At 41.6% G+C, this 20257-nt stretch overlaps 1 protein-coding gene across 1 annotated transcript in view; it reads left to right on the top strand.

Annotated features, from left to right (window-relative positions):
- Positions 1-19987, top strand: part of slc16a2 (solute carrier family 16 member 2) — a 40084-nt gene extending 20097 nt beyond the window's left edge. Inside the window, exons 2-7 of the mRNA XM_050042039.1 lie at positions 275-419; positions 3346-3844; positions 8041-8184; positions 12966-13194; positions 18110-18373; positions 18469-19987. Coding sequence (XP_049897996.1) covers positions 275-419; positions 3346-3844; positions 8041-8184; positions 12966-13194; positions 18110-18357 — 1265 coding nt within the window. The 3' untranslated portion in view covers positions 18358-18373; positions 18469-19987. The remainder of the gene's footprint in view (positions 1-274; positions 420-3345; positions 3845-8040; positions 8185-12965; positions 13195-18109; positions 18374-18468) is intronic.
- The last annotated feature ends 270 nt before the right edge of the window (positions 19988-20257 follow it).

Raw genomic sequence — 20257 nt, 5'->3', positions numbered from 1 at the left:
CTGTTGAATGATTATGAGTGTTAAAATGAGCCGGTGTATTGTTTCCATACAGGAAAGGAAACACATGTATCCTCATTATTTTTTACTGTACATCACTTGTACTGCTCCGTGTTGTATCCTGTGTATCTGATTTACAGCACACGTTTTATGTTACACGAACTCTGATCCTTGTTTGGTGTATAAACAGGTCTTTTCTTTAGGTGGTAGCTGCAACATTCAGGGTTTCCTCATGTTTCTGACAATGACTTTCTTCTCCTCTCCATTTCCTCTGCAGCCTGGGTCGGAGCTCTGGCCATGGGCATGATCTTCTTCTGTTCACCTGTGGTCAGCATGTTCACGGACCACTTCGGCTGCAGGAAGACAGCCGTCAGCGGGGCAGCGGTGGCTTTTATAGGACTGCTCAGTACATCCTTTGCAAAGTAAGCTACAGCACATTTATTATTCAAGACATCACTACCACCAGTTTGTGCTTCTAATGTATTACTAATGTAAGGCAGTTACGACGAGCCCCAGTGCACACTACTATGACAGGCACTCATGCACGCTAGCTACTGTATGTCATCTCGTCTCGACACATGATCAAACAGACACATGACATTGTATGTAGAGGAAGTATATAATTTGTTGGAGATTGCTAATGACTAATTTAATTTTTAAAAAAAAGAAGAAGAAGAGGAAAAGACATGACAAAGATGGGTTTGCCTTTTCAAAAGCATTAATAGCAAACGGCATTATTTTTAATTTTACTTGAGTTCTTCCATAAGGGTCCAAGTGCATCTGCACTGCCTGCACTGTCTACATTTATGCCCCTGGTATTACCATTACATGTTTGTCACAGAGCAAAGCATTTGCTTTTCTGAAAAATAAATACCCTGTGATGTTTGAAAAGCCCAGAGGTCCATTTAACAACACTTACAGCTGTCCTGAGGGAATCTTTAAAGTCTTCTTCAACAAACCAGGCTGTTCTCATTCACTGATCGTACTTATACCTACAAAAGTTGATGCACTATAATTTGTATATAATCTGCGTAATCATGAGCCAGGAGGCTGTGATCACTTGACCTAAATGCACTGCAGACTGCCAGGAGGAAAGGACAAAGTCAGGCGATGTATGAAGAACGACAAAGTCTGCTTAAGGAGGCAGTCGAGGTGGTGATTGGGTCAGACAAACAAACTTGGCCTTTTGACCAAGGAGACTGCTTCAAGTTAGTTATGTACATAGTGACATGTCACATCACGTCGTCATGTTACTTTAAGTAGGTATACCGTGACAATGCCCAACCATGACTGTTTTCCTAAATTGAACCTAACTGGTTGACGCACTAGTTCGTAAAATATCATAGGAACTGTTGTATAAAGATATGTTGAATAATCTGGTTAAAAAAATAATTGTTTGCCCAAGGGATTCTCAACTTGCTTTGCCTGGGGGTCACTCTCCAAAATGACGGGAGGCCAGTTAATGAACAAACATAATTAATTCATTGCCTGTTTTTAAGCTTTTAACGTTTGCAGTCCTTTATCATCTTTGCCAAGAGGCAATTCCAGATGCAACAACCGCACGCCGGTCAGGTGTGTGCAGAGTTGTTTCTAGGGTTTGAGGATATTCAGAGTTTAGCCACTACCTGTGTCAGGAGGTCTTGGTGATCCTCTCTTTGTGTTTTAATTTGTATTTTTTTAAACAAGCTCCATTTTGATTTCTTAAGCACTCTGACACATTATTAACATTCAAATTACAAAAACATTACCATAGAATTAGTTTATTTTCATTGTCCGTCCATCCATTCAATGTCATCGCCTTATCCGGGGCCTGGTTGCAGGGACAGCAGGCCAAGCAAAACATCCCAGACGTCCCTCTCCCCAGCAACGCTTTCCAGCTCCTCTGGGGGGACCTCAAAGCATTCCCAGGCCAGATGTGATATGTAATCCCTCCAGCTTGTTCTGGGTCTGCCCCGGGCCTTCTACCAGTGGGACGTGCCCGAAACAGGTGCCCTGATCAGATGCCCGAACCACCTCAACTGACCCCTTTCGACGTGAAGGAGCAGCGGCTCTACTCTGAGCTCCCTCCAGATGTCCGAGCTCCTTACTCTATCTCTAAGGCTGAGCCCAGCCACCCCACGGAGTAAATACATTTTGGCTGCTTGAATCGGCATTCTCATTCTTTCGGTCACCACCCAGAGCTCATGACCATAGGTGAGGGTTGAGACGTAGATGGACCAGTAAATTGAAAGCTTAGCCTTTTGGCTCAGCTCCCTCTTCACCATGATGGACCAGCACAGGGCCTGCATTGTGAATTTGTCAATGGGTGGTGGGCCACCTGGCACCTTATCGCTGGAGTGTCACTGCATTAACATGTCCGTCATTATAGACAAATATAGCTGAAAACAGAAGTTTTAAATTTTGGTTCACATTGTGAAAAAGAGAAGGCATACCATCTTTTGTTTGGATTAGGAAAAACCGTCACAGTTTGGGAAGTCTCTTTTTCTATTCTGAAAATGCTTTCAGAACAGCAGTAAATCTTGTTCACACTTCAGGTTTTGTCAAACATCGGCTTTTCCTTCTTTCTTTCTTTTTCCCTCCAGACAAACAGTTGCTTAGTTCTGTGTCTCGAATGTCATGAGGTTCAAACTGGGGCTAAACTTGTTCAAGTCTCACTGCAGCTGCAGTATGAGGAGCCTTAGGCATATAACTTCCATAGAATTTGTGTTAGGAATACTCAAATTAAACACATTCAGCGTTGCTATGACAATAACCAAATCTTAGTGCCACATACAGTAATATGAAACTGCTTAGCTCAATTTCAATGACACAGGCTCACTAAATCATTATAGTCATGCAATAAGTCATACTCAGCATCTGAGGGGCTTTTTATTGTTCAGTTCAGTACATTAACTCCTTATCTGGGAACACTTGGCAATATTTTCACACTCCCACAGATTTTTAGGAAGATGTCTCAACTTTGGGTGTTTTATTATCTACAAAAATCTGATATGAACAGTCAGAACAGCCAATCTTTGTTTAACCACAAGCCTTTTAATAAATGAGTCTAGTCATCTCTTTATTGCTTGTTTCTATAAAAAAGTCAAGTCAGTTTTATCTATACAGCCCAGTGACACAAATCACAGATTTGCCTTAAGGCTCTTTATGGTCTGTACACCATTTGTGACTTAGTGTTTTATCATAATGTTAATTATTAAAGATCATCACGACCTGTTCTTTTCATGTATTTGCACGGCTGGAATGACAATAAAGAATCCTTTATCCTTTGAGTCTCAGTTTATTGAATAATTAATGTTGCAGCAAAGCACATGATCAAATAATTACCACATCATTACTTCTCTGTTGCAGCTCCCTGAGCCTTCGCTATTTCACATATGGCATACTGTTTGGCTGTGGCTCCTCCTTCGCCTTCCAGCCCTCGTTGGTCATCCTCGGCCACTACTTCCGCCAGCGCCTGGGCCTGGCCAACGGCGTGGTGACAGCAGGTGCCAGCCTCTTCTCCATGGGCCTCCCAGTTTTTCTCAAAAAGGTGGTGGGACCTCTAGGCCTCAGCAGGACCTTCCAGATCCTCAGCCTCTTCATGCTGGTCCAGGCCCTGCTGGCGCTGATGTTCAAGCCTTTACTGCCTGCCGGAGGAGGCATGGGACCACCTGGCATGGGTCCTGGTCCTGCCAAACCCCAAATCCAGCCAGGGGCCACTGGTCAGGGGGGGAGCAAGTGGAGCAGGGTCCTGAGTGGGGTCAGGAAGTACTTCAACCTGCGTGTGTTTCACATCGTGACATACCGGGTGTGGGCGTTTGGAGTAGCCACGGCAGTGCTCGGCTACTTTGTGCCGTATATCCATCTGGTAAGAACAATAATCAGCATGTTTGTAGTCAAATTATAAGTGCACATGTGTGCCTGCTCCTGCCTAGAATCAGCTTTGTCACATTTTGTTAATATTCAATAGATGTTAGTTGGAAATTGCAGGTTGACATTTAGCTTTGTTTACTCAGCAGTCATTCATTCACAGTAGTACCTAAACATTATCTAATATGAAATTCATACCGCAACATTCTCGCATTTGTTATGTAACTGTGAAAATGTAAAAATCCTGACCTCTTTATTGATATTATAGGGTTACATAAACAGCATTAGGATGTTGATTAGTCTGAGTTGTATAATCACATCTCTGACGTCTGTTGAAACGGTTCATTTTAAACCATATTTGCGTAAAGCAGTTACATCATGGTTCTGTCTTAAGTAGATATCAGCCTGCTACACAAGGCAAGAGCCTCACACCTTACAAAACAACTTAGATTAGTTAATAACTTTACTTATGCCTCATTTCCACTGCATGGTTCAGCTCAAATCAAGTTTGGGTACCAGGTCCTTTGATCTATTTTGTTTCCCAGTGATGATAGTACCCTCTCAGTGTCAGGAGGATTTTCAGCTGATCGCTGTAGCAAAATGCTTTGACATCATCTTTGATGTGACACTCGCTGAATGCTTACATCAGCTTTCATCTGCAAACAAACAGAGGAGTGTCTGCACTATGAATCTCAGTTGTACAGCGAAGTGTACATAGTGTTCGCTGTAGTTCTGTGGCCTGCCATTTTTAAAAATCTAGGTCAAGGAAATGAAAAAATTGCAGTCACTATAGACGTTAGCTTGATTGAACAACAGCAGGTTTGTGCAGGATTCACTATGTTGCACAAGTATGCATACTCCCAGACCGATCAGTGGTCTGCAGTGGATAAAATGGGTTGAAAGGACATTTAACTGTTTGGCGTGGTCATTTCACTCTTTGAAAAGAAAAGGACGATTGGTGTTAGTTGTTAAGGTGACAACAAACATCAGTGTCGTAAAGTGTGGCACACTCACTAGTTTGAGAGCTCTGTTTTTGCCTATTCTGACACAGTTTTTCCTTATTAATAAGAGAAAGAATGGCAAAAATACCCACACACGAATTCAACTGGGCTGGACAGCCGCAAGAAAGGTTCACAGGCTGAGATCAATGCCAAAAAATGTCAATTTATTCAGAACATCCGTGCACAAAAAGAAGGGTGCTCAAAGTGCAGTGATTTAAAACAGCAGCAAACACTTCAGTCCTTCACTATCATCGATGCTACTGACATGTGCTCCACAGAACAGATATAGACACAGACAGATTACCACCAGGTGTGATGAATCAGTCAGCTGGTGCCACAAATTAGATGAGATCAACTGTGAGGAGCAGAGGCCTGACTCTTAAATCACAATGACCTGTCCAGTGAGTATTGTACAAATCACAACATCTTCAAATACCAATGTATGATAGCAGAACATATACAAATGTATAAAAAACACTACTATACACAGAAAGAATAAAAAAATTAAATTAATAAAATAAAAATAAAAAAAGAAAAATATATATATTTACCCACACGCACATAGGGTCCGTCCCAAGTCTCTTAAATTACTGCTAGTTGTCTTACCTAGCCGACTTTGCTAGCTGTTTAGCCCCTCCCACCTAGGAAAAAAATGAGAGGAGCTAGCGCTAGGAGCGATGAGCGAGCATTGTCGGTTTAAGAGACATGAGTCGTCCTTTCCACTGAAGCGTCACGTGAAGCGACGTCCATTCCTGATGATGGTGGCACCGCTGGATCTGCTCCGTAAAGCAGCCAGCGTCTGGCGTTACTATGGGTACATCCCAAGTCTCATTGTATTCACTGACCAAAACAGTAGCCCCCACCCCCTGCCGTCATGACTCTGGTCACACACTTTTGCATGTAGCAGCCGCACATCACCGACAGTCCGATGAACAACGCAACGGGTTGTGGCTGAAATAAACCTAATTGCAACATAACAATCTTGCATGAAATATCATTACTCTTTGAAGTAGGTACGTGAATTACAGCGATTTATTGCAAAGAATGCATGTAACGGGTACTTACTCTTGTGCTGTTTCTCCACCATCTCGTTCAAATGTGCCAGATGTAGAGGGCGGGTATTTATACGTCATAGCGTTCAGCTGAAAAAGTCTTCCGGATAGGAAGCTCTCGACCATCCTAGCTCGTAGCTGCTTAAAGCTTGCTGCTAGCTCCTAGCTCTAGCTCCCTGCTGCACAAATAAGAGACTTGGGACGGCCTAGAAGATGGCAGACCTCGAACAACTTCCGGTTCAAGCGAGTAGCTAGCAGTAGCACTAAAAAAATAAGAGACTTGGGACAGACCCCATATATACATACAAGTATAAAAGGAAAAAATAAATAAATGAATAGAAAAAAATTATAAATTAATTAATAAATAATAAAATAAATGAAAAATTCAAAATAAATACATAAATAAATAAAATTAAAAAAAAATCATTTGTTTCTTTCTTCCTTATTTCCTCCTTATTAAACAGAAAAATACAATTACACCAATCCAAGCTTCTTTTTCTCACCAAACTAGCTCATTGTAAAATACACTCAATTCAAGCTCTATAAAAACAAAATAAAACTCACCAAAAAAGTCATAGTTAGTCTTGTTAATTTAAGTCGTAGTAGTTAGTGTAGTTAGTTCGTCCATTGTTCCAACAATCACCAGCTCTTGTTTGGTCGGAATATATTCTTAATTCACAGAATTATATTTTAAAATGTGCTGATCTGCTCACTGTTTATCCCTGCGCTGTTTGCCTCTCAGCTGTCTGCTGAGCAGTGACTCTCACTTGTTCTTCAGAGGCGGCTACAGTAGTATGACATCATGTTTCAACAAACATGCATTTAATGGCAGGAAAAGAAACAGGGAAAGAACAGAAAATATTGCTTATTTGAAAATGTACTACTCCTCTGCTCCTTGGTTCGTTACTGCAAAACCTCACATCAGTGAGTTCGCAGTTTGCTGAAAGTCGGTTTGTCAGTTATCGGTTGTAATAATACACATCAAAATGCCGCTGCTCTGACCATCGTGCCACATTGATTTGAATGGAAATGTCTTTTTAACTGTGATTATATGTCTGCGGTTTTAAATCCACCTTCTAATATCAACTCAGCTCGCTTGGAACCTCGACCAAGGTAGTACAAAAAAAGTACCAGGTGCTACCCACAACTTTGGCTAATATAATAACTGTACCTGTTTTTACCCCCTTGTACAAACTGCTTTGGCAATACTATGTTTCAAAATGGCCATGCCAATAAAGCCTCTTTGAGTTTGAATTTGAGCAGGTTGAGTTAAGCAGAGCCGAGCCGTATCATGCAGTGGAAATGTGGCATGATTTCTGTTGGACTTTCATAACACCATGATAAAGAAAGAAGTCAAATCACCTCCAAGTCAAAGCACAGTAATTTTGCATATAGTATATTTGAAAATTCGGCACATGACCTTTGGCCGACTTTGGTGTGAGATAGTGAGATAGTGAATGATGATGATGAAGTGTAAACCTTCAGCGTTTAGTTGTGAAGTTGATCTCCCTCTATCCAGATGTCGGATGTTCCAGCTCCGGCCTCCCTCTGTCAGGCCTGTTGTTTCAGGCCAGGGCCCAGATGTAAACACAGCCCCGGTCTTTGTATTGGCTCGACCACCTCAGGAAACCTCTCCTGTATGGCCTCTCTGTATCCCTAAACATGCCTATCCTATGGCCATTGATGAATGTAGAGCCCTTCAAAGCAGAGCAAATATTTCGCAAGTTCAGGAAAAGACTTCAGAGGGCGGTTTAATGTTTTGGATCTGATTTGGGGGGTCAGGGCTGAGGGGAGTGGGAGGGTCTGAACTATATGCGTTGGGACTTACTGTCCTGCTGTTCCGAAGGTCTGTGGATGAAGACATTTTGTTATTGTTAGACCTCGGCTTTGGGGATATGGATGGACAATTCCTCCATCCCACCAAACGCACACCCATTTGCAGCATTCATTGAATTCTTTGGCATGAAGCACAAAAACATACGAGAAAGTTCACCTGCAGGTTGTGTGATATCTTTGTCAGCTCATTCATCATTGGTGGCATCTGAAGTGAGTTTCTCGTGCAGCACCATCACATCTAATCACCATCTAATCACATCCAAAGCTAACGCAGCACTGTGTCTCTTCTTCTCTCTGTGTCTCAGATGAACTTTGTGAAGGAGCAGTTCAAGGGGACCCAGAAGGAATGGGTGCTCCTGGTTTGCATCGGAGCTTCATCTGGGGTGGGACGCCTCGCTTTCGGCAAGATCGGAGACCACATTCCTGGTCTTAAAAAGATCTACATGCAGGTAAGGAAGTGCCTGAAGACATGAAATGTGGGCAGGTCATTTTTTTCTTTTATGGTTTGCATGTTTCAGTTAAAACTCATGAAGTTAAAAGTGGTATGTGGGCGTTGAGTCGTGATTGAAACTGGTTTAATTTTTTTTTTTTTAACTGTACTGTTTTACAGTCAGTCAAAAAGTTTGCGATATATGTTGCTGCAAACCACAAATACATTTCATTTGCTTAATATGTATCATATCAACATTTCTAAAGTAATGTAATGCATAACTTATGTCATTGGGAGATTAAGAGGATGATGGATGCAGACCACTGTTCAAAACCAAGAACACGGGTGTTTTCACCAAAACATCCTGCCATTTCCTAGCATCATTTGAGCCACCAAAACCTGTGTGTTTTTCACCAACACATCATTGCATTTTCCAGTAAAGTTTGAGCCACCGAACCTGGGTGTTTTTCATCGTCAAATTGTTGTATTTTACAGTGTTGTTTGAACCACGTAACCCTTTTGCTTTTCACTGACACATCACGGAGTTTCCCAGCTGCATTTGAGCACTTGAATCCGGCTGTTTCTAACCAATGTGAAGCAGCATTTCCTTGTTTTCCAGCACCATTTGAGCCACCAAAACCTGGGTGTTTTTCACCGACACATTGTTGCGTTGCCCTGCATCGTTTGAGCCATGTAACCTGGCTGTATTTTACATACATATTCCGGCATTTACCAGTAATGTTTGAGTCACCTAACCAGGGTGTTTTTCATCGACACATCATTGCATTTCCCAGTGTCGTTTGAACCATGTCACCTGGGTGTTTTTCATCAACACATTGCAGCATTTCCCAGCAGCGGTTTGAGCCCCTGAACCTGGGTGTTTTTCTCTGACCTGTGCCTTTTGTGCTACCAAACGTGGATGTTTTAACATTAAACGTGATATTTTCCTAACAGTAGCCAATTAACTTTTGTGCCTAAACCTAATAACATCTCCACCACAGCGTTGTTGAGAAGTTTCAGCGTATCTGCTACAAAATGATGTATAAAAGTAATGCATCTGTGGGTTATAAAAATGCACATTTTTCCTGGCGACTGGGTTGAGTCAACAGTAAATGATGTCTCATTTCTAAATTCTGATGCTTTGTGATCACTGCAATAAACATTCCTGTATAATTACATTCTTATGATAGCTCGTTAAGTAAGGATGTGTTATTAGAACTAACATTTTACATTAAAGTCTCCACATCACCCTTTACCTGAAGAGAAGACTAAGTGTTCAAAATAAACGGTTGTGTTTTGAGGCTCTATTCTGTCAAAAGCATGATGTAGTGTCACTATTGATTTGCAATCAGCGTGATTCATAGTCTGTCTTTAATGGCTTATAGGCTGCAGGTAAGCATGACGCAGATGCTAATTTGCACACATTTACAGTACCAGAATAAAAAGCTTTCGTGTTGCCAAAAGAATTACCCGCTTGGATAATAGCAGTGGCAATGATTCAGTGCTGAGAAAATGGAAGCACAGCAGTTCAGAGCGGATGTGAGAGGTGAATACAAACAGGATCTGACATTTCTTGCTGGTGTGTAAGTAGCTCCTGCTGAATGCAAACGCACGGTTGATCCATAGGATGTGTCATCCAGAACCACCACACCCAATCTGCATGTTGTTAATCAAGTGTGTTGTTCAGCGGAGGGACACTGAGTCATAGACAGACGTGAGATGCATGCTGAAACTCTGCAGATATAAATACTCAAAATATATATTTTTCTTCAGAGATGATTTTTTTTGGCCTTTTTGCCTTTAATGGACAGGACAGATTGAAATGGGGTGAGAGAGAGAGTGGGGCTGCTGGGGTTGACATGCAGCAAAGGGTTGCAAGCCGGAGTCGAACCTGCGACCGCTGCAGCGAGGGATCGCCTCTGTACATGGGGCGCCGGCACTATCCACTACGCTACCGACACCTCGAAAATATATATTTTTCTAATGCTGCTTTAGCACAATAGGACATTTATACTGTGCAGAGAAAAGGTTTTTCCTCGTACAGAAACACACACTGGAGTCTTTTATAGATGGAAATGTTTTTTCTTTTTTTTTTATCCAGTGTATTTTTAAGAGTTGCTTTCTTATACAATGTGGTAATTGTAAAGGGTTTCAAGGTAACACTTCAGTTCATTGTTAAGGCACAAAACCTTCCTTCACAGTTCACAGTATTAAACTTATGAACTCTGGGCTCAGTGTAATGCAACCGCATTAGCCGACTGTTTAGATCTGAACAAACAGGCAGCAGCTGCTAACAAAAACACACAGCACAGACCTAAATTCCTCGCTCAGCCTATAGAACAGATGTTGGGATTGAGAGGTTTAGAAATTCTTTAGCTTTATATTCCTTTATCTCAGTCGTAATCTGCACATAACTCAGCTTTCAGCCAGTCATGCTTACTGGGAACAAAAGCCACACATTCGATCTAAATTTTTGCAAATGTACTGGAAAACAGCAGCTACCTATTTTGTAATATTAAAGTCAGTTTAATGGTGGAAAAATATTTTCAGCTTTTGGTTTTCAGCGCTCAGATCCCCCTCTGTGTAGCAAGCTGTTCACAGGCAAATCAGTTTATCTTTATCACATTTTTTCCTGACTGAAATATGTAGGTTTATATCAAGTCCTAACAGTAGCTGGAGGGTGCATTCTGTCGCACAACAAAATGTTCACCATTACATCAGAGGGCCTGGGGGCCTGTTCTCCATGTACGAGCACAACAAGCATAGAAACTGAGCCAACTAATAACAGTCCATACAGTCTCCCCACACCTGCCATCAGTGTGTCTGTTGGCAGTGAAGAAATCAAACACTAGAAACAAAGCAAACACTTACTGCAGCTATGGCCCGTGAAACAGGCAGCCATGTCCTTTAGAATACACATAATGGAGACTTAAAGCTTAAAGGTACAGTGTGTAAGATTTAGGGGGGTTCAGTGGCGTCTAGCGGTGAGGATTACAGATTGCAGCTATCTAAAACTTCTGGTTAGAGCTCCTTTAGTTTCATTGTTGAGATTTTTCACTGGGAGCCAAATTATCCGCAGAGGTCTCTTCATCTCCAAGACAAACATACGAGGTGATTTAAATCGGTAAAAACACTGAATGGAGCAGGTTAAAAAAATCAGTGTTTCTCTGATGCTGTTTGACTTTGCACAGGCTGGCCGCTTGCCAAGAACCTGCTAATGTGTGCTCACCTTTTTTTTCTGAGAACTTAAGATCCAGACTTTCAGGAGGTTCCCAGCCAGCACGGGACATCAGTGTTACGTCAGAAAGACATCGGACTCTTACATCGGACAGGCATTAAATTTTAGTTGGAAAGAAAATTGGGCTGACGAAGTTTTAAATGTCTAATAATGGTAAAAATTCACGTTCTGTGGGCGTTACCAATTCAAAGTTTTGCTCTCCATACCGAAAGACTAAATGTTGCTATTCTAAGTCAGGATGAAGTTGGCGTGACGTTTAAAAGCAATCGAATTTTGGTTATTTAACACAAATTAAAACCAACAACATATCAACGTCATTTGTCGTCAGTTTTCTGTATTAGATGTTGTCCTGACATAGAATTTTGTTCACCTGACACCACAACCTAAAGTCAACCAAATATCAACATCTGAAGACGTGTGTTTTTTTTGTGACACATTAGCATAATAAAGAAAATGAAATAATTGGAAAATAATAAGAGCTAACGAAACAAAAACTGCTTGGGTAAATACACATTTTAACAGCCTTTATTATTATTATTAATCCAGTCCAGTGTCGTCTTTTTGAGTCTTGTGTAGAGTCCATTCTCCCCATTTTCTCTCTAGTTGTGCTTCTTGTCATCTCAGTACATGTGTCAATTTTCCATTAAAAAGATTTCTTCCACAGTTGTTAGCCATTGGTCCTTTGTTGGTGGTGTTTCTTTACCCCAGTTCCTCGTGACAGCTTTCTTGCTTGCTACTACCAATATTTTGATCGAATATTAATCACTAGCAATAACATTTTCTTCAGAAACTGCTACGAACCTTATATCCTAGTGTGTGCATAAGCTCTTTGCATAACATTTCCCAAAATACAGTTATGTTCTGACATTTCCAAAAAACATAAGGGTGGTCAACATCAAAAGACCCGCTCTCTCACCAACATGTCTTGCAACTATGGAGATGCTTGCTTTTCAGTTTTGGTGTAATAAAGAAAAGACTCAGATTCTTTCATGAAAATTCCCTCAAGGTTTGCAAATTAGTGGTTGAATGGTGTATTTTCCACATATTTTGCCAATTTTTGTCTGAAATTTCGACATTGAGTTCAGCCAACTGGGTTTTTACCGGGAGCTAAATTATCTGCAGAGGTCTCACCCTCTCCAAAACAAATGGACGTGGTAATTTAAGCCGATAAAAACACAGAATAAAGCAGTTTCATGTTAAGAAATCAGTATTTTTCTGAGGCTCTCATTGCCGAAGGGTTGCGAACTATGGTGGCCAACATGAAAATGCGAATGGCCTGTCTAGCGCCAGTGTTTGGTTTGTCTGGTCCTGGGCTACTTTAGAAACATGGCGCTGCAACATGGCAGACTCTATGAACGAGGACCCACTCTTTATGTCAATATAAACGGCTCATTCTTAGGTAACAAAAGATTCTTACGGCTGTGGATGTTTGTTTGCTGAAGTTTTGTTTCTGCAGTGTTTTCCTTTCTCTTTTTATTGCACTGATCTGTATCAGGCTCTTAATTTCGTTGTATTCGGTGTAATGACAATAAAGGCTTTATATTCTGTTGTGTCTGTTTCAGGTGGCGTCCTTCTTTGCTTTGGGCCTGATGTCCATACTGATCCCTCAGTGTTCAGTGTTTGAGGGGCTGGTGGCTGTGTGCGTGTTCCTGGGGCTGTGTGATGGCTGCTTCCTCACCATGATGGCGCCTATAGCGTTCGAGCTGGTCGGGCCCATGCAGGCCTCGCAGGCCATAGGCTACATACTAGGCCTTATGTCTCTTCCCATGACTGCGGGTCCACCCATCGCTGGTGAGAAGCAAAACATAACGCTGATTTATATAGTATAACTCAAAGATGTTGGCAGTAACAGCACAAAACAAGCTGATTGATAGAGTAAAAGTGTATGTACGGAGCGAAGGGAGAGTGAGACCAATGCAGCGAAGGATAAATTGTACAGCGGATTGTATTTACTGTAGAGAGGTTTGGGCTCGTGGCCAACTGCAGGCTGTCTCTAGAGATTTGTCTTCAGGGGAAAAAAGCACATACAGGGTCAGATCTCAGTGCTCAGCTCCCCTTATGTCTCCTCTTCCTCCTCCCTTTGTCCTCTTCTCTCAACTCTCTCATAACACAAGCGTATAGAAGAGCACTGAAGGCAGACCATTAATTTGATGACTCAGGCATACTCCTGCTCTCTCTTGCCAACTTCTTTCAGATCTCACACAAACCTCAACTGCTTTTACTAGAAAACACTCTGCCTCCCTTTTGTGGCCACAGCTCAGCATGCCAGAAGGTTTTTATTATTAGTTTGAGATATTTGTCCAAATTGAATTTCACAAGCTCAAAACAAAACAAACAAAAAGCCCAATGTCACATGGCAAGAGTACTGAAGTTCTTTGACGAGGAAACCATGGGGACAGTAGCTTCATCATTAGTCTAAAGCCACTGGAATTTCACCTGCATAACCTGCTACAGTGGGATCACTAAAAAAGTCAAAAGAGTAGCTTTGAAAAGCTCAGAACAAACTATGAGGGTCGTTTTAATCTCAGTCCAAGAACACATAATAGCCCAAACCATTTTAAAGAGCTGAACTGGCTCCCTGTTGAACGCAGAATAGTGAGCAAGATTTTACAAGCTCTGTGTGCGAGTTTTTGATATCTGGTATTTTCTGTATGTTCGGAACTCTCATGGCCTGAATATAAGGGCTAGTGTCTCTAACCTGAAATAAACCAATCTGATAAGCAAAGTAGGGAGAAGCACATGATTGCACAAGAAAAGGGAAATGAAATTCCAAACAAGATTAGATATGCCCATTCTAAATCACTGAATAGTTTTAAAAACAACTAATAAAATGAATGCTGGGTAATTACATGCAATGAAACATCCTTTCTATGGCAGCTCTAAGTTTTGGATTGCTTTTTGAATTTGTGTGGGGTTTTTTTCTTTTATGACTGTATAATATTGATTGATCTTTGATTAAATATACTAATATAAAAATGGGATATTAGTAGCAGATACATGTCATCCCCCTTTGAATGCCCAACCCTAACAGTGCCCCCTAGCCTAGCCTTCAGGGGTCTCATTTATAAAACAGTGTGTAGGATGCATACTAAATATATACGTATAGTCAAAAGCTAAAAAATGTTGTGCACCAAAAGATATTCAACAGTTTCTACAATCAGGCTTCCATCTCACCATCTGCGTCGCCAATTTCCTGTCTCCAAAATGTTCGTAAGCATGGGTCAAAGTTTCTCCCATCAAGTCTGTTTTTAAAGGTAACAACTTTTACATTAGAAGTGGTGTACGCCTCTTTCAAGCCTGGTTTTGTGTGTTCGCTATGTTTATAAATGAGACCCCATGACTGCAATGAAAATAAGTCACATGAATTGTCAAAGTCAATGACAGCCCATTGTTTGTGACAGCCCATTATTTAGAGACCCCAGTACTCTGAAAAATGTCCGAATGGACTGATTGTCCATTTGTCCGACAGCCAGACAGAAAACAATAGGCCATTACTCGGAAAATACACACTCTATAAACAGAAGCACATGGCTAATTATTATTCAGAAAAGACATATTGGACCTGATTGGCTAGTACTTGCTGCCTTCATTGGTTGGGTTGGTTCGGTTTAGGATTGAGGAGTGAAGTTGCTTAGGGTAAGAGTTTCAGGGTTAGGCAATCAGAGGTAGAGTAGGGCGCATCATGCCTTCATCTTAGTAGGAAAAAATATTGCAGAAGCAAGGCTGCCAGACTCACAGTCCTAACAAACCTATTGCCCTGTTGCCCATGCAGCAGTGATATTATGGCTTAGTATAATGGCAGAGTTGGCAGTTCAGCGTGCCGAGATGCCACTAAAACTTCAAAAAGTATGGCTATGGGTTTAGAATGAAGTACTTTATTGGTATCAGTACAACTTTAAGGGTACTGATACTGACACTGGTATCGTAATTTTTAAAATGATACCCAGCCCTATTTGTCAGATTGGAGGTCTGATGTTCGGAGGAGCCCAGTGTAGTTGGTATGTTAGTGGACGTCATTGTCCGATAGCCATATATACATACCCACATGATCCAAGTCAACCAGGGTAAAGAGGGTCTGAAACATTAGGAGGCTGGGCCGACTGATTTGATGCAATGAATCTCTTAAATCTCTCTTGGATAACAGGCCGTTGGACAGTGGGCTTTCGGTCCAGTGGGACATTTTTTTGGACTTGGGTTTCATGAACAATGGCATGGCACAATTTCAGAATTCCAATTTCTGTTTTAGATTATGTCTTTGGAGAAAGCAGTATACTGATGTGTATTAATTACATATCCAAAGCTATGCACAGGGATATCCATAGTGGTACAGTATAGTAAACAAGAGCTGAAACAGTTTGAAACAGTGGATTAGTTAACTGTTAGAATTATTCCAGGCTGTGGGAGTTTTCTGTGGTCATTTCTCAGCTTTGTAGTGTATATATTTTTCTTTTGTTCTCTTTATACGATCTAAGCAGTTATTTGTGGATGAAACATTCTGTATTTTCGGAGGCATACATACATAAATTCTAACAATATGCTAGTTTCAGACTTTGATCATTTTGGTAATGTAGCTGCTGTTCACATTTGGAAATGTGTGATGCAATACGTGCAGACTGTGAAGAGTTTTGTGCTGAGAAAGAAGATGCAATTACTTTTTGCCACCTGTTGTTGTTCTCAACAGCTCCTACTTATTTTTAGCCTGAAAAGTGTCCTGACAAAGGTGGTAGTCACCTTTGTCAGTGACTACCACCTCATCCAGTGCATGTGGAGACTAACCACCCAACTGATAGCACTTTATGTGTCTGCACACAAAGACCTGCATTCAGACACAAAGCACAGCATAGTTGCATATGGTTTAAATTGTTCTTTTGGCTGACCACAGATGTAGATGTTATCTGCTGTATACAAATTAACTGACATGATGCGGACTATTATAATGTGTAGTATATACATATTATATGTAATTATTACATTGTGTTTATTATTTAATAAAAGCCTTGCATTTACTCTGCACCCAAAACAAAGGCAGCTATGCTCCTCAGAAGTCTGAATGTGATTACCTCCATGTTGTTCTGTACAGTCTGTACAGTTCATGAGGAAGAATGCATATGGTACAGGCAACAATGTGAGTGCACACCCCTCCCGTTGCTCCCACGTCACAAGCCCAGCGGTAGATTAAACATGTAGTGCAGTGTGTTAAACTCGTTGACCTTGTTTTCTCACTGTCGGTACATTTTGTTTGCCTTAGCTCGCGTGCAGATAAATATAGAATGTGAACATACGTACTGCAGACAGGAAGAGGTTTTAGTGCTGTGTTTCCTCACAATAGTACAATTTCCTTGCTGACCTCCACTGCTGAAATATGTCACAGAAATGCTGTTGCTACTTATGTAAGCAGGTAAAGACCCTTTCAAACAGGCGGAAGTGCATTAATAAGTCATAACAGCTGCCAGCCAAAGCTAAGGAAATGTCACTGTAGTCGGTGCTGATGATGTCACAGTGTACTGACACACACTGGAACACACTTTAACAAACCTGCAGCAAAATGGGACATTAAACCACAAGAGGTCAGCAAAAATAACATTTGTAGCTGCTGTTATGTTGCTCTTTTTAGAGCAATCGGACATCATGCTTTCTCTCCCATACTTACATGATAACATTGATACCACTCATGTTCGTGTAATGAGTACGGAGCTGGAGCCAGGGTGCTATTAGCCTAGCTTAGCATTAAAGCCCGGAGCAGGTGGGGGAAATGGTAAAAACGTTAAAATGTAAAAATATGCCCACTCGAGTAGCACCTCTAAAAGGAAGCTAAGCTCAAACATGTATCAGTTTTTCACGTAATGCTTTTATTTATTTTCAGCCGCAACCACTGGCAACAGCTAGTAACCAGGGGAGTGGAAGATGAAAAAATACACTGCACAAGTTTAATTTTGACCAGCGAAAATAATAAATTGGCTTTTGTGTCGCATATACATTGGTGTCAGTACAATTCAGAGGCAGTGATACTCAACCTGTGGCCCCAGTAGGGTGCCCAGTGGCCTGCCGACCATTTCCTATAATTCACAGTAAAAATAAATTGATGCACATTGGGTTTGGTTGTTTGGGTTTTTGGTTTTTTTTGGGTTTTTTTTTTGTCTAAATAAGGTGCCAGACTGTCGTTAAAAAAACAGCATTAAAATAGAGCTTGTACCGGGGATTCAGCCTGTAAAACAGTACCAGGGAGGATCCTCCCAACCCCCCAACAAAGGTGCAGGCTAATTATTTATATATTATGTAATTATTAACTTGCAACTTTTAAAGCAGAATTATTTTAATACATTAATCAGCAGTAAACCAAGTCTGAATACGACTTAAGAAGTCTTGATCTTAAAATTCTACCTAGGTATTTGCTTTTAAATGAAGTAAAGAATCAAATATAAAAGTAAATTTGAAGGTTTTGTAAACCTATCGGATGTTTAATTGTGCATGTAAGTAAGATGGAAAAGCGGTCGAGGCTCAGCCTTTATTTATTTATTTTTATTTTTTTATAAATTATCACATGACTATATTGGTACAAACATTGCCCTGCCAGTGTAGCTGATAGCCTTCTGCGATTTACTTGCCAAGCAGAAAATCTACCCACATTTGGCACTTGGCGGGTGTTAAATTGGACCCTGGTCGCAACTGATAACATAAACTGTGTCCCTCTGTGTCCGCTGCCCAGGTCTCCTACGGGATTACTTTGGGAACTACACAGTGGCCTTCTCCCTGGCTGGGGTGCCTCTTATGGTGGGGGGCGTGGTGCTCTTCTTTGTGCCCCTGATACACCGCAGGCTCCAGGCAGCGGCGTCACCAGAGGAGACGTCCACAACTGCCCACATGCTGCCCACCGCCCCACCAGTGGAGGAGCCCAAGAGCTGCTCCAATGGAGACATCCTGCCTGGCTACACTGATGTAGAGACACACATCTGAGTTGCACCGTTCAAAGGTTACATATATTTACATCATGACTGTACACCAGGAAGCAAAATGCACACGTATTATCTCACACTTTACTCTCCTTGTGCTCTTTTTTCCTCCCAGGGATTCAGCCCACCAGCACCTTTTCTCATCCTTAGATTTCCCTCCTATCAACCATGGACTTCCTGTCAGCTGACCTTTAACCCTCTCACCCTCCTGGACTCTCATGGGCTGTTTGTTATTTTTACATGGAGAGAAATCGAAAAGGGCGCACTGGCTAAAAGCCACAGAGAGGACAAAAGAAGGCACATCAGCGTAGGACGATGATGGGAATGTATAAGGAGGATAAGCACAACACAGTCTCAACTAGGATTGTTGAATCAGCAGAGACTCTGTAGTAACACGTACCTCCAAGAGGAAAGAAATGTGATTTTAACCGACAGTGGTTTCTGATTTCACAGAATTTATCTTGCTACTTTAGCCTTTTGAAGCTCTAAAAATACTATGCTTTGTTTCTAGATTTCATATAAACACATGGTTAAGATTAGAGGCATATGAAATAAGAATTAGTGAAGGGATGAATTCACGTTTTCTTTATGTAGTACCTCATGCATCTATTTTATTTTTTTTTTTTTTTTTACCACAATGCATTTTATTCAGTTTGATTAGCGGAATCACAATCTTATTTTGATTTGCTTTATTCTGTTCTGCAGTTTTCTGCTGTGACAGCTGCAACAGAAACACCTGATGTTTCATCATAGGAGGTATCAACCACCAGACACAGTCACCTCAACTTCAACAGCACACTGCACTCACACCCAGGGTCCAAAATACTTCAGACTGTAACTGCTCTACCAGCCTGCCTGCATGGGGGACAGATGTGTGAATGTGGCAGCTGTTGGTTCCCACGTACTCATACACCACGAACCCTAGACTGTTAGAGTTTTTCACGGTTTGAATTTAGGTCAGCGACTTTGAAGCTTGTGGCAGGTTAAAGGAAGATTTCACACCCCAAATGACAGTTGGTATATCAGTTACTCAGCCTGTGTTTTGTTGAATTCATGAAGAAATTTTGGTTTCTCTCACATGCCTCCATGGTGAACAGTGACTCTAAAACGGAGAAAATTCTTGATGGATTGAAGTCATAGGGGTCTGCGTTCAACAACAGCATATGTTATCAAACTCTCACAACTCGTGCAGTGTACTCCAAGGGAAGGGCTGTCTGTTTGGGATGTACTGAGAATAGGCCCGTTTCCACTGAAGAAGTTCCTGGTACTATTTGGGGGGCAGGAACTACTACAGGAACGTCCTCTCGCTCGGCTCTCTCAACCGCCATGTCTCCACTGAGAGAGCGGAGTAGGAGGAAGGTTCCTGTAAAGTTACCAGGCTCTGTATGTGACATAATCGTTGCGCGACCATTTTGACCGGGGCGACGTAGTGGCGCAGGGACGCTGTTAGCCGATAGCGGTGTCTGTAATAACTCACTAAACTCACAAAGTGCCCGTGAAAAAAATATTTTTTCCAGCGGATGTCTTAGTTACAACATGATTGAGCTAACTGGAGTAGTTTCATGTCATTTCCGACAACAGGAGGCTTTTAACAGATGACGTCCTGATGTTAGCTTTGCTGCTGCTGTTAGCTGNACTTGTTTAGCCCCTGTAAAAGTTCCAGAACTCTGTCCTTCGGGGGTGGTTCCTGCGGTGGAGACACGCACCAACGGCCCCGGCCCCGTAAATTTACCCCGAAGTTCCTGCAGTGGAAACGGGCCTTATATGACTGGATAAATCCGACTTAGATTAATGGTGTGCTGTGATGCCAGTCCAGGTCTGTCGTGGGATTTTGTGATAACCACACATTATTACTGCAATATTCAGCTATGAATTAATTTTTAATTGACTGCCATGAGTTGGAC

Source organism: Epinephelus moara, chromosome 4, assembly GCF_006386435.1.
Source record: "Epinephelus moara isolate mb chromosome 4, YSFRI_EMoa_1.0, whole genome shotgun sequence".
Classification (NCBI taxonomy): Eukaryota; Metazoa; Chordata; class Actinopteri; order Perciformes; family Serranidae; genus Epinephelus; species Epinephelus moara.
Note: the sequence above shows the minus strand (reverse complement) of the source record. Positions and strands in the feature narration are given on the sequence as shown.